Raw genomic sequence first — 14,147 nt, 5'->3', positions numbered from 1 at the left:
AACTGCATTTCACATACGGTGGAAACTAGGTTCCCTCGGAGGTGCATGAAACCCCACAAATAAGGCAAATGAAGGAATCATTTTCCTTCTACAGCAACTTGCTGGGAAAACAAGGAGACCTGGGGAAATTCTGCCTTGAGCAAACAATGTCAGGTCCCCGGGTCAGACAGTGAGAAAGTTGGAGGGAGCAGATTTAAAATATTTTCACTAACCGCCTTTCAGAGCACTGCGCCCCAAATGTTTTGAGTATGTGGCCCCCATACGGTCAGTATTTGACCTCTAAGAGAAACGTCCGGCTCCTGGACACAATCAGTAAGGTGGGCCCCTTCTCCAGGAGACAGTGGTGCCCCTCCGTGGAGGTCAGGGTCCTTTCCTGCCCGGGGGAGAGGTGTCTGCCACAGGGAGGGGGGAGGGGATGGACGCAGTCCCGAGTTTGGCTGTGTTTGGCATGTGGCCAGGGAGTGCCACGGGTGCCACGGGGGACTCTCCTCATCTCTGTGTGGCTGCTCACAGCTCCCCAGGTGGTCGGCCTGCACTGGAAGCACAGCGGAAGCCTAGGTTGTCTGAGGCTGAATCTGGAGTATTGCCCATTCTGCCACCAGAGAAGGGGAGAGAGAATGGACATTTGTTGAGAAAGGGACCCAGGGCCTTACCCAACTCTCCTGCTCCAGCTCCCAGGGCCTGCTGTGGTCTGGGGCGCCTGGGGACTGGTGGGGGGGGGGCATACACAGTCTGGTGTGTGAGGGTAGGGCCTGAGGGTGTGCCATTCCTGGGGGAAGGGGGTAAGAAGGGACCTTGGGTGGAGGAAGTGAGGGTGGTCCTGAGAGACTGAACTGGAAGGAAGGAAAGGCCACAAGTAATAACTTCGACTGTCGGTAGTTTAGAATAACTCAGCCAAAAAAAGCCTGTCGGCAAGAAGTGAGACTATCATAGCACCAATCGATACCTCACACTTTCCAGAGAAGTTTCACACGTATTCCTTCATTTGCCATTTCCCTTACTGCTCTGGAAGGTGTGTTTTGTTCACCATCTCACAGACCCAGAGTCAGACACTAGAAAGATTTAAATGTCTTGCCCAAGGCCAACCACTGCTTTAGTGGCACAACAGAATCAGTGGCAAACCCAGTTTCCTGGTCCCCAGGCCAATACTTTCTCCACTACTTTGTCCTAAAGAAAAAGGTGAGGAAAATCCAGGGGCTCAGTGTATCAAAGAAACGCCTGCAAACCTGACACGCTGAGGCCACAGGAACAGTGGCTTCTCGACAGTCCTTCCGGAACCCAGGAGCAGGAGGAGTTGCAGGGAGATTAACCAAAATAAATCCACAGATGAACAAGGTGGAGGGTCCTAGAAGGGGACTCGGGAGCCGGGGACTCCACCATTCAGGTGCCACCACTAGCCATCTGTGTGAAATGAGCAGGCTCCAGGACCTCCCTGAGCCTAGTTTTTCTTGATTGTAAGACAAAACGGTTGTAGAAAATGACTTTTCATGTGCACACTCGTTGGAAGAGTCAATGTTTCCATGACCCCTGGCCATGACCTATCGATGTGGCCATTCCACTTCCCTCTCTCTGCAAGCCTAGCTCGGAGGACAAGAGGGGAAACCACATAATTAAGATGCTGGACACAGGGTCTGCCTTGGGGCTGACAGCTGGCAGGAAAAGGCACCAGCAGTCCCGGGCTCTTGGCTTTCTATGGCAAGTGTGGCTTGCTTCCTCTTCTGAACCCACAGCCCCCAGTGGAGGGGGAGGCACGGCAGCGGCAGCCATGCCAGATCTGGTGCCACCTGTGCTCTGGGAGACCAGGACCCAGACCCTCAGCCCCCAGCTACCGAGCCCCTCACCTGGTGGTGACCCGGGCCCGGTGATTGGCAGAGCCATCGGCCGTGTCGATCCAGGACGCCCCCCGGAGGACACGCATGTCCTGGTCGGCAGGCTGGTATGGTGACGCTGTCCACTCCCACACGTTGCCCACGAGGTCAAAGAGCCCTGAAGCACAGCGGCAGGTCTGGCCCAGGCTGGGGAGCGCCACCCGATGGCCCTGGGGAGCTAATGCTTCCCTGTGCTGCTTCTCTCCACCTCACTTTTCAGGCAGGACCATCCCACCAGCCGAGCTGTGAACGCTGACATGACAGCAACCCGACGAGCAATCTTACCGTAGTTGTTCTGTGGGGGGAAAGCGTTCACCGGGGAGACTCCGTGGAAGCCATCCTCAGCCTTGTCGCCCTTGGGGAACTTTCCCTGAGGGAGGGAGAAATTTAGGCTCAAAGATTTACCATCCCGTCCCAAGGCAGCTGCTCCCACCTGCCCAGAGGAGCTTAAACCAAGGCCATCTTGCGGTATCCTCTGCGGTAGGGGAAGGGCACGGGGCAGTGACCCTAGGTTCCCACCCTGAGCTCCCTAACCAGCTGCCTCGTGTCCTCTACTATGATCTCCTGGCTGGATTAGGAAATGTGTCGTTTCCCCTGTGTCCACACCAGTCTGCCCCACTCCCACTTTCTCGACTTCCTCCCCATGTGCCTTGAGAAGAAAGGCTCTGCCTCCCCTCCTCCATGACCGGCACCCGTCTCCTCAGGAACGAGACGCTCATCCTGTGCTCCCCTGTACCATCGCTTTCCCTTCTATCACCAACAGGCTTAACTCTCCCTCATCTGCTCTGACCCTGCCTTCCTCACCTCCTGCTTTTTACCGCCAACATTCTGGAAAAGTAACCTGTATTTGCTGATGCATTTTGTTCAACTTGTTCATTCTGTTTCTCATTGAAATTGGAGTTCAGCTGCCCCTGCTCTATGGGGGCTGATCTTATGAAAGGGAAGATGAAGGGGCTACAATTTACTCATCGCCAACTATGTGCTAGGGCTGCTACATCTATGTCTTTAATCCTGACCAGGTTGTGAGGCAAGTATTTTCTCCCTTTAAAAAGCTAGCAACTGGGACTTCCCTGGTGGTGTAGTGGTTAAGAATCCACCTGCCAATGCAGGGGACACGGGTTCGAGCCCTGGTCCGGGAAGATGTCACATGCCACGGTGCAGCTAAGCCTGTGTGCCACAACTACTGAGTCTGCACTCTAGAGCCCACAAGCCACAACTACTGAGCCCATGTGCCACAACTACTGAAGCCTGCACTCCTAGAGCCCATGCACCACAACAAGAGAAGCCACTGCAACGAGGAGCCCGCGCACCGCAACGATGACCCAATGCAGCCAAAAAAAAAAAAGCTAGCAACTGAGACTCAAAACAGTTAATTTAACAAAGATCCCATGGTGAATAAGTCAGATAAGACTTTTTGCAAAGCTCTGATCCCAAGATCATCTAAAAGGTCAGTCTACCCCTGAGGCCCTTTTCAAGGCTTCACCCTAAAATGCTGGTGCTGGGCTCCCCTCATGCTGCAGAGTCCCCTTGGGGGATGTCATTCCTGCCTACAGTGTAAGCTGTTGACTCCAAACCAGTTGCTCTGACCCAGACCTCTGTCCTAAGCTCCAAACTCATACTTTCAACCTCTTACTGAGCATATCCATGACCCAAAGGCAGCTTAAGCTAGGCTGATCCTAAACTGACCAAGTTCTATCCCTCTGACCCCCAACACGCATATTATCTATTCTGGATAATGGTCACACCAGCACCCTCTTGCCCAAGCTTGGATTCATGCTTGAGTCCTTCTCTCTTCCACTCCTCCATGTTTGGCGAAGTACCAAACCCTGTCTCTCCTCTCAGGCAGGCGTCTCCCACCTGGCTTCCTCTCGATTTCACTTCCACTTCATGCAAGTGTTCACATCCCTGGGCCATGGCTGCAGCCTCGGATTCAGAGACCTCCTGCAGCTCTACTTCATTTGATCCCACACAAATTTTCAACAATCAGCATCCCCCAAATCAAAATGATGTTGTCGCTCCCCTGTTTCAAGACTTCTGTCGGCTCCCCACTGCCTGGAGGGTAAAATCTAAAACCACATCTTGGCACCCCTGGTCCTTCATAATCTGCCTCCAATCCACTGCCTACTTCATCTCCTATACCTCCTGTTTCCCTGTGCGCTAGCCTCTCCGAGTCTGGCATGTCTCTGAACACACAGCACCCTTTCCTTATCCACTGCTGACATGCATGTTGTTTCCTCCACTTTTCTCATGGCAAACTCCGGTTCAGTCAGCTCAAATGGCATGTTCACTGTGAAGTCACGCCCTGCTCTTGCAGCACAAGAGAGCACACTCCCAGCACACCCCCCAGCACACGCTGCACATCTTCACTATATAGTCCCACCACGTTGTCTTCTGCTTTACCCCTTTACCAGCTTTCAGTTCCATTACAACACGAAGGCCTCTGAGTCCCACAGCCTAACACAGTGTCTAGCCCACAGCAGGTCTCAATCAATACTCTGAGAAGGGACAGGAGTGAGGAACGTGTGTCTTACCTGCCACAGGTTGGTGCGGTTTGGCTGGAACTCGTTTCCCCAGGGGTAAACCTGACCTGCCAGGAGGGCAAGGAGACAGCGGAGGAGGGAGAGGTGAGGAGTTGGGGAAGAAGGGAAAGGTAGAAAGAGCGAGGCAACCGAAAGGAAGTGATGAGAACAGAAGAATAAGATTACTTACTTTTACTTCCCACGCCCCTCCCTTCCACTCACAGTATTGCACTCGGAGGCCCTGGCTTCTGATTTGCTCCAGGACAGGACAATTCTAGGTGTGGTTCTGACCAATGTCATTCTGCAAACTATTTGTTACCAGCTCATGCTGGGATAAGTACAGAAATTGAGAGTAAGCATGGAGAAACTTGTTCTTTAGACTTAGACTGGATAAATGAACAAGCAACCTCATTTATCACATTAATAACTTTGACTATTGGTATAGCCAGTGTTCATTCAAAGACTGTGTAGAGGTGTTGAATATGGGAAATTGCTATTTCACTCTAACTTTCTGTTTAGCTAGGATTGCAAACTAACAAAGTTATAAACAAATAGCAATGTTATATTAATTCCTATACAGCTATGGAAAAGGTATACAGTATAGGTAATCCTTTTCTTTTTCCCTATGCTATGTTGTTCTGATTATACTTATTGAAATGGAACTTGTCTGTAGACTCTCCAATAATTAAAAAAATATGTCTGTTTTTTTCATTTCATTTTCCAGTTACTAATTTTTACGCTATTTTATGGAAATATTGGTCTGAGATGGATTAGAAATAACACCAACAACTGGTCCATCACTACACAGTGTAAGAAGCACTGCTCGGGGCTTCCCTGGTGGTGCAGTGGTTAAGAATCCGCCTGCCAATGCAGGGGACATGGGTTCGAGCCCTGGTCCGGGAAGATCCCACATGCCACGGAGCAACTAAGCCCGTGTGCCACAAAGACTGAGCCTTTACTCTAGAGCCTGTGAGCCAGAACTACTGAGCCCGTGTGCTGCAACTACCAAAGCCCGCGCGCCTGGAGCCCGTGCTCCGCAACAAGAGAAGCCACCGTAATGAGAAACCCACGCACCGCAACGAAGAGTAGCCCCCACTCACTGCAACTAGAGAAAACCTGTGCACAGCAACAGAGACCCAATGCAGCCAAAAATAAATAAATAAAATAAAATTTAAAAAAGAAGCACTGCTCTAGGGAGCACAAACCTATCCCACCCTTTAAAGCCCCCCATGCAAGGTAGGATGGGGAGAAAGAATAAAGGGAAATCGCTTGGCATCTCTATACCCTTCAAGCCCCCTCGGGCAGCAAACTCCCACTCTTCTTCAATGGGCAGCCGTTTCCCCCGCCAAGCACAGTAGGCACGGGCATCATTCCAGCTCACGTGTACCACTGGGAGCTCCAGTTTCTCTCGGATGCCAGAGCCAGGACCTGCAGGCTGATAGCCAGGATGAAGTGAGACAAGCTTCTGGGAGCTCGTGGAAGTCTGAGGAAGGCTAGGCTTAGGGTGCCTGAGTTCAACTTTTACCACAGATGGAGCAAGGAAGTGGGAAGAGAGAGCCTGGTGAGTGAGGAGAGGTCCAGAGTCAGAAAGAAGGACTAAACATGAGACGAAAGGGAGAAATGGGATGGGCCAGGGGTAAAAGGATTAGGGCAGAGAAAACAGGGTGGCTTGGCTGCTTCCCTAAAATTTCTCTGTCATCCTTTTAAACTCAGTATTTCTAGATGGGCAAGGGTCTAGGGAAGCCAGGCCTCCCAAGAGTCAACAGGGGGAGAAAACAAAGTAGAGGAACCAACCCTTACCTGCCTCCAGAATGCCCTTTCCACTGGAAGCCACCAGAGGAGAGACTGCAAAAAGGAAGGAACATGACTAAAAAGATGCTCTGACCCAGCGAGGGCACCTTCCTGACTGACACCCAGTAGGCAAAGCAGAGACTTCAGGCTGAGACTCAGGTGGTCCAAGTGAGGCTGTGTCCAAAATCTCACCACCCGTATTGGAGGGAGGCTTCTCAAGAGGTTCTCTTGCTGGTCCAAGGAGTATACTGAACGCTGTGTATGTCTGCATCTTTACAGAGTCTCTCTATACAGAAACCAGCACAGGGTGAACTTCCTGGGAGTGTGTGTTCATCTGACTCTTCCAGCGTGGGTCTCTCTTGCTTCCTCCCTGCCTCTGGTTCTCAGGTTTGATTCTCTACTGTGGCCCAGGGGACCCCAGATCCCACAGGATTCTCTGTCTAGGTCCCACTCCCATCCCCTCAGCTGCAAACCTAGGTTCTCTTACCTGCATTTTCTGGGTTGCTTTGTTTCTAAGCTCATCAGAGACAAGGTCCTCGAAGACAAAGCTCCACCCAAACACCTCAGCCTCTGTCTGGTACTTTTTCTCCCTGACAAACTCCCTGAAAAGAGATGTTTCATACGGTTTAGTTAATAGGGTTCTGTGCTCCACCCTCACCCTCTCCTGTTCCAGAAAACCTCATACACCCTTATCCTATTAGTCACACATCACAGAATTTTCATGAACTACAAGGAATTCACCTGAGAGTCTGAGCAGATTTTCTTTTAAAATCTGTTGCTGTGTGTGCAGTTCACAAACAGGAGAATTCACTCTTTTTGGTGTATAGTTTTGTGAGTTGTGACAAAGCACGTAGTCACTATCACAATCAAGATACAGAGCAGCAGTTCCATCAACCACCCCCCAAAATTCCCCTGTGCCTCTGCAACCACGGATCTGTTGTTTGTCTCTATAGTTTGGTCTTTCCCAGAATATACATTCACATAAATTGAATAATACAGTAGTATGTAGTGGGGGGCGGTCTGGCTTCTTTCACTTAGCATACTGCTTCCAAGATTCATCCCTGTTCCTTTTTTTTTTTTTTTTTGGCAGTTTGTTGCCTTTCATTGCTGAGTAGTATTTCATTGGATGTATAGGCCATATTTTGTTTATCCATTCACCAGTTGCAGGTCATCTGGGTTACCTCCAGTTTTTGGAGATAATAAAGCTGCTGAGAAGATTCAAGGGTGGGAATGGGTCTCTCTTCGGAAAGGTCTTCGTCACATACCTAATGTCACAACAATCACAGGAGGGAGGCAGAACAGGGGTTATTATCTCCCTCTAACAGATGAGGGAGATTGAGTCAAACAAAAATGACTTGCCGAGATTTTAGAATGGATTTTCATATAGTTTGGTATGGCTGAGCAAATTTCAGCAAGCAGATTTCCAGGGTAAGATGGATTGTTTTCACTGGGCTAAGTGTACTCCATCTGTGCTAGACCTCTGATATGAGAAGACATCGTTCACCCATCAAAGGGACATTGAGAATGGAGGAGGAGATGAGATTTGGTAGCAACAGCTATTTACCAACCTCTGCCACCTGAACGGTTTGAGACTCTTTTACCAGAGAGGCGAAGACAGATTATGGGTTCTAAGCAAAGTTTAGGGGCTTCCTGGAGGTGACATTATATTTCCATAATATAAAAGGTCAATTTAAAATATGAAAGAATGCATCTAGGGCTTCCCTGGTGGCACAGTGGTTAAGAATCCGCCTGCCAATGCAGGGAACACGGGTTCGAGCCCTGGTCTGGGAAGATCCCACATGCTGCGGAGCAACTAAGGCCGTGTGCCACAACTACTGAGCCTGCGCTCTAAAGCCCGCAAGCCACAACTACTGAAGCCCGCGTGCCTAGAGCCTGTGCTCCGCAACAAGAAAAGCCACCGCAATGAGAAGCCTACGCAATGAAGAGTAGCTCCCGCTGGCCACAACTAGAGAAAGTCTACACGCACCAACGAAGACCCAACACAGTCAAAAATAAATAAATAAAATTAAATTTAAAAAAAAAGAATGCATCTACCTAGCTAGCTATTTCTGGTTGTCATGATGCGGTGCAAGCCTGATCAGAAGTGATTTCTCCTTTGATTTTAATAACTTTCCTGTTTAAAAATATTTTTTTAAAGCATATATAACATCATATTATAGAAAAACAAGGAAACAGAGGTAGGTAAAAAGAAAAAAACTAAAATCATCCATTATCATACCAACTAAGATATACCTGTCCATATTCTCTCCCCCTTCACCCCACAGCCAAGGATTTTTAAATAGCTTTCAGAAGGTGCTTCCTGTAATCATTTTCCTTTGGAAGTTACAAAAACATGAGCAGAATCCGTCACCTAATGCCACGTTGCATCTTCCAGGTCTTTCTTAATGCATATACATTCTATACATATAGTTTTAAAAAATGGGATCATACCCTATTTAGTATTTTGTAACCTACTTTCTTCACTTAACACTTCAGAACTATCTCTTTTTGACAACAGGATTTTTAAGGGCTGCTAAGTAGTCTGTTATATTGATACAATATGTTTAAGTAAGTGATCCTAAAGTTGTTAACATTTGTTTACAAGATGACATTGTAAATGTATTAGCGTTGTATCAATAGCTAAACGTTTTTTAGCTAAATGTTTTTGGGCAACTTTTAATTCTTCAAGACAAATCCCTAGAGGTGGAAGCAATGAGTCAAAAGGCCTGAGGAGTATACTGACAATCCTTATGCTTATTTCAGCCTGTGTCTCCTGAATCAAATTTTCCCCAAAACTTTTTATCCTGAAAAGTTTTAAGTCCACAAATGTAACATTAAAGTCATTTCTCACATTTGCTTTATTGTCTTCCCATCCCCTCCTCTTCCTTTCCCTCTCCTCCCTATATACTCCCTCCTCTACCATTTGAAGGTAGTTATAGGTATGTCCTGGATCATTTTCTACTTAAACCTACCCAAAACATCACCTTGGGGACACTGACGCAGCTCAACATGGCTTCTTAGATTAAGCTGGAACCAAAATGTTTGATTCTGGAAACAATGCCATTTCCCTAAGTAAATGTAAAGGGAATTTAAGGGACTCTCAGCTACTATGACCCTTCTCCCAATTCCTTCTCCCCTGTTGCAGAGGTTTCTGTTGAGTGTCTGACTTCTGCCCATATTTCTCAGTGCTATGCCCAGTGCGCTGGACAATCCACTGGCTCAAGAGTCTGAGGATCTCAGTTCCAGGCCCAGCTCTGCCACTAATATCTGGACTTCAGATATATATATATATATATATATATATATATATATATATATATTTTTTTTTTTTTTTTTTTTTTAATTTTGGCTGCGTTGGGTCTTCGTTGCTGCACGCAGGCTTTCTCTAGTTGCGATGAGCAGGGGCTACTCTTCGTTGTGGTGCACGGGCTTCTCATTGCAGTGGCTTCTCTTTGTTGCGGAGTATGGGCTCTCGGTGTGAGGGCTTAAGTAGTTGTGGCTCGTGGGCTCTAGAGCACAGGCTCAGAAGTTGTGGCGCACGGGCTTAGTTGCTCTGCGGCATGTGGGATCTTCCCACACCAGGGATCGAACCCGTGTCCCCTGCATTGGCAGGCAGATTCTTAACCACTGTGCCACTAGGGAAGTCCCTGGACTTCAGATTCTTCATCTTAAAAACGTAGATAACACTTATCTCACTGTACCATTGCAAAGATGATATGTGGTAGTGAACAAGCTAATCTCCTTTTAAATATTATGAAGATTAGAAAAGCCTTTACTTCTCCTGGAAGAACACTGGATGTACCTGAAGTCTTTGTTGGTGACAGGAAATATGTCGATGGCAAAGGGTTTTACCATCACCTCCCGGACAGGTCCTTCACCATCTCTGCCATCTGGTGAATTCGTTCCCATCTGGAATCTCCCACCTGGTAGCTGGACCATGTTGGTCATCTGCCCATTCCCTGCAGAGAAAAAAAGAGTCTAATATATATAAAAGAAGTGGCAATATTTGGATCATATGTAAAACTCATAATGCTATAATGAAAAAAACAATGGAAGCTTAAAAAATTTGGCTTTAGGACTTCCCTGGTGGCAAAGTGGTTAAGAATCTGCCTGCCATTGCAGGGAACATGGGTTCGAGCCCTGGTCTGGGAAGATCCCACATGCCGCAGAGCAACTAAGCCTGTGTGCCACAACTACTGAGCCTGCACTCTAGAGCCCGCAAGCCACAACTACTGAACCCTTGTGCCACAACTACTGAAGCCCACACGCCTGGAGCCCGTGCTCCCCAACAAGAGAAGCCACCGCAATGAGAAGCCAGCGCACCGCAACAAAGAGTAGCCCCTGCTCATCGCTACTAGAGAAAGCCCGCGTGCAGCAACGAAGACCCAACGCAGCCAAAATTAAATAAATAAATTTATTTTTAAAAAAAATTTTGGCTTTAAATTCTTGTTCTGTCACTTAATTTGCTGGGTGACCTTGGGCAAATTACTTAGTCTGGATTTCAATTTCTTCATCTACAAAATGGGGATAATATCTAACTCAAATGCATGGCTGTATTAAAATAATGTGTGAAATGTTTAGCACATGGTAGGTTTTCTTTCTTTTTTTAAAAAATTAATTTTGTTTGCCCCGGGTCTTAGTTGCGGCATGCAAACTCTTAGTTGTGGCATACATGTGGGATCTAGTTCCCTTACCAAGGATCAAACCCAGGCCCCCTGAATTGGGAGCACAGTCTTTTTTTTTTTTTTTAATTTTATTTATTTATTATTTTTGGCTGCGTTGGGTCTTCGTTGCTGTGCACGGGTTTTCTCTAGTTGCGGTCAGCGGGGGTTACTCTTTGTTGTGGTGCGCAGGCTTCTTATTGCGGTGGCTTCTCTTGTTGCAGAGCACGGGCCCTAGGTGCATGGGCTTCAGTAGTTGCAGCACACAGGCTCAGTAGTTGTGGCTCACAGGCTCCAGAGCGCAGGCTCAGTAGTTATGGCACACGGGCTTAGTTGCTCCGTGGCATGTGGGATCTTCCCAGACCAGGGCTCGAACCTGTGTTTCCTGCATTGGCAGGCGGATTCTTAACCACTGCGCCACCAGGGAAGTCATCAGGAGCCCAGAGTCTTAACCACTGGACCACCAGGTAAGTCCCAGTAGGTTTTCAACAAATGTTTAGTTCCTTTCCTTACCTCTCTATTCTTCTGCACGACAACCTTTTGTCCCAGCGAGATAAATCTAGACACTATACTCTGAAACACATCTATCAATTTTCTACCCATACTACTGCGCATGTTTCTCTGACTCTTCCTTTTCACTCGTTTGAACTCTTATCAATTCGTAATGATTTTCACCATTATATCATATGCTCCAGAAAGAAAAGAACTACATCTGTTGCCAGTGTATCCCTGGCACCTAGCACAAGTGCACAATAATTATCATCAAATGACTGAATGAACTGCTTTACACTTCCTGTTTGGATACCTCCAAAAATCATAGAATTAAAAGGATCTTTATTTCAACCCCCTCATATGACAGGGGAAAACCAAAACCCAAAAGGGAAATGACTTAAAGAGCTATTTTACAGGAGAAACCCGGGTCTCCTTACTTCCAGGTCAGTGCTATTTTCAAAAGGTCACACTTCTCTGGCTTGACATACTATTTTGTTATGTTTCTACCTAACAGTGTCTAAGTACTATAATTTCTCTAAAGGCAGAGTCCTCATCTTTTCATGTTCCCCAGTATCCCATCTTTGCCCCTTTTCTCATTCTCATTCTGACACACTCACACATGATTTCGTCCACTTTAAGGGGGGTGAGCGTTGGAATAAAGAAAGCAGGAAATTCTCAGATTAAAAGGGAGTTAAGAAACAACACACAGAGACTTCCCTGGTGGCGCAATGGTTAAGAATCTGCCTGCCAATGCAGCGCGACAGGTTCGATCCCTGATCTAGGAAGATCTCACATGCCGCATAGCAACTAAGCATGTGCGCCACAACTACTAAACCTGTGCTCTACAGTCCTTGAGCCACAGCCACTAAGCCTGCGTGCCACAACTACTGAAGGCCATGAGCCTAGAGCCCGTGCTCCACAACAAGAGAAGCCACCGCAATGAAAAGCCGGGACACCCGCTCGCGGCAACTAAAGCCCACGCGCAGCAATGAAGACCCAACACAGCCAAAACAAAACAAAACACACACACACACACACTAACAATATATTAATTTTATTCAGACACTAATTCAACTAGTAAACTATAATTTTAAAACATTTACAGTAGGTAAACTTGAACACTAACTGGATGTTTAATGGTGTTAAGGAGTACGGTTAATGTTTTAGGTGGGAAAGTGAGTGATACTTTTTTTTCCCGTGACTTCTTGTCTTTTTGGCTATTCAAGTTAAATATTGAGGAATAAAATTGTATCGTGCCTCGATTCACTCCAAAATGAATTTCCCAGGGGAAGGAGAAAGTGGGAAGGGTCCCAAAGAAGCAAGGTTAAAGCCATAAATTGGCAACCGTTTAAACTAGGCAACGGGTACGTGGTGGACGGGAGAGGATCGTTTTATTCTTTTTTTATGCTCAAAAGATTCCAGAATAAGTTAAAACTATAGAAGAAGTGAGATACACCTCGCCAAGTTGGCCGCCTCTGGGAGGCACCTCCGGCCGCTGCAAGATAGCGCAGGACGCTGGCAGACCGGCCATCGTCTCTTTCCCCGCAGGGGCCGAGCGCCCCACCCTTTTTCTCCTGCCTCCAAGGACGAAAGGCGCCAGGGGCAGTTGGGCAGGCCAGCACACTGACCTAGTTCGAGCCACGGGCCGGAGAGGAGGGACAGCAGAGTCAGCAGCGGCGACAGCGAGGTGCCCATACCCAGAACACGACCCCTGGAGCCCTACGAGGAGACGCGCCACCGTGCACGTCCTCTGCGCACGCGCTCCGCGCGCATCACGTCGGCGGCCGTGCCCTGCGCGCGCGTGCGCACTACTCCTCTACGCGGCCCCACCTAGAAATTAGTCCTGGGGCCGAAGCTCCAGTGTTGCCGGGCCAGGTAATTAAGTCAATTTTCTCGGCGTTGGGGTCGAGAGACCCTGCCATTCCAGAAGCCCCTTCTTTAGCTTGTGAACATTTGGACGGACTGATTTCCTTCCCTTTTGTGCCCTGGAGTACCACCGCAAGATCACAGAAAAGGCTTCAACTTCCAATTTATTGTACGCTCACTGTAGGCAACTGCGAAGTCCTAACGCAAAGCTTAGCAACACAACATCCCTTTCAAGGTCTTCAAATATACCTACTGTATTTTGTAGCAACATGTAGAACAGTAATTTGGGTGAGAAAAATAGGACACTAGAGGGTTTGGGAGGGATATCAGCCTAAGCAAGGTTCCGATGTGCAAAAATACCGTCTTGCCTGAAAATCTCTTACCTCACCTGGTCCTCAGTCACTACGCCTTCAGCCATGTATTTAACCTCTGCCTTTCCTATTTTGCCACTTTAGACTTGCAGCTCTTTCAACTCCCTTGACTCTATTTCCATCTTTCTACTCACTACAACGTAACATTTCTGGGAAGCAGTTTAGCAAAGCTACTTCAAAAGCATGAAAAGTCCAATTTATCCAATAGTGTTTTTTACTCAAAAGCAGCTGTCCCCAACCTTTTTGGCACCAGGACTGGTTTCACAGAAGAGTTTTTCGAGGGGGGCGGGGATGGTTCAGGAAGTCATGCAAGCGATGGGGAGCAGCAAATGAAGCTTTGCTTGCTTGCTCCCTGCTCACCTGTTGTGCGGCCTGGTTCCTAACAGGCCGCTGAACAGTACTGGTCCTCTGCCCAGGGGCTGGGGGTACCCCTGCTCAAAAGGATTTATACTAAGGAAGCAGGAATGCTTTCAAAACCTTAAGTTACTTAAGTCTTACTTATAACTAGCATAAAAATTGAAAACTTAAATGCTTAATGACGGGGAACTATTGGAGATAAATTAAAATACATTCATTAGA

The 14,147-nt window shown here is 47.6% G+C and overlaps 1 protein-coding gene across 3 annotated transcripts; it reads right to left on the bottom strand.

Annotated features, from left to right (window-relative positions):
• Positions 1-455: 455 nt before the first annotated feature.
• On the bottom strand, positions 456-14,077 carry SUMF2 (sulfatase modifying factor 2). 3 transcript variants are annotated; one of them, XM_079899049.1, is made up of 9 exons: positions 12,960-14,077; positions 9,981-10,137; positions 6,666-6,780; positions 6,188-6,232; positions 5,672-5,945; positions 4,400-4,455; positions 2,154-2,238; positions 1,842-1,986; positions 456-592 (listed from the first exon to the last, which is right to left on the bottom strand). In XM_079899049.1, the coding sequence occupies exons 1-9, from the start codon at positions 13,024-13,026 to the stop codon at positions 508-510; spliced, it is 1,029 nt and encodes a 342-aa protein (XP_079755175.1). In that variant the 5' UTR covers positions 13,027-14,077; the 3' UTR covers positions 456-507. The 3 variants fall into 3 exon arrangements, with proteins under 3 accessions (XP_079755175.1, XP_079755176.1, XP_079755177.1); XM_079899050.1 differs by having other exon boundaries at positions 5,672-5,822; XM_079899051.1 differs by lacking the exons at positions 4,400-4,455; positions 5,672-5,945.
• Between the last annotated feature and the right edge of the window lie 70 nt (positions 14,078-14,147).

The sequence above is a fragment of the Stenella coeruleoalba genome (assembly GCF_951394435.1).
Source record: "Stenella coeruleoalba genome assembly, chromosome: 15".
Classification (NCBI taxonomy): Eukaryota; Metazoa; Chordata; class Mammalia; order Artiodactyla; family Delphinidae; genus Stenella; species Stenella coeruleoalba.
The sequence above is the reverse complement of the archived record's forward strand: the minus strand, read 5'-3'. Positions and strand labels throughout refer to the sequence as shown.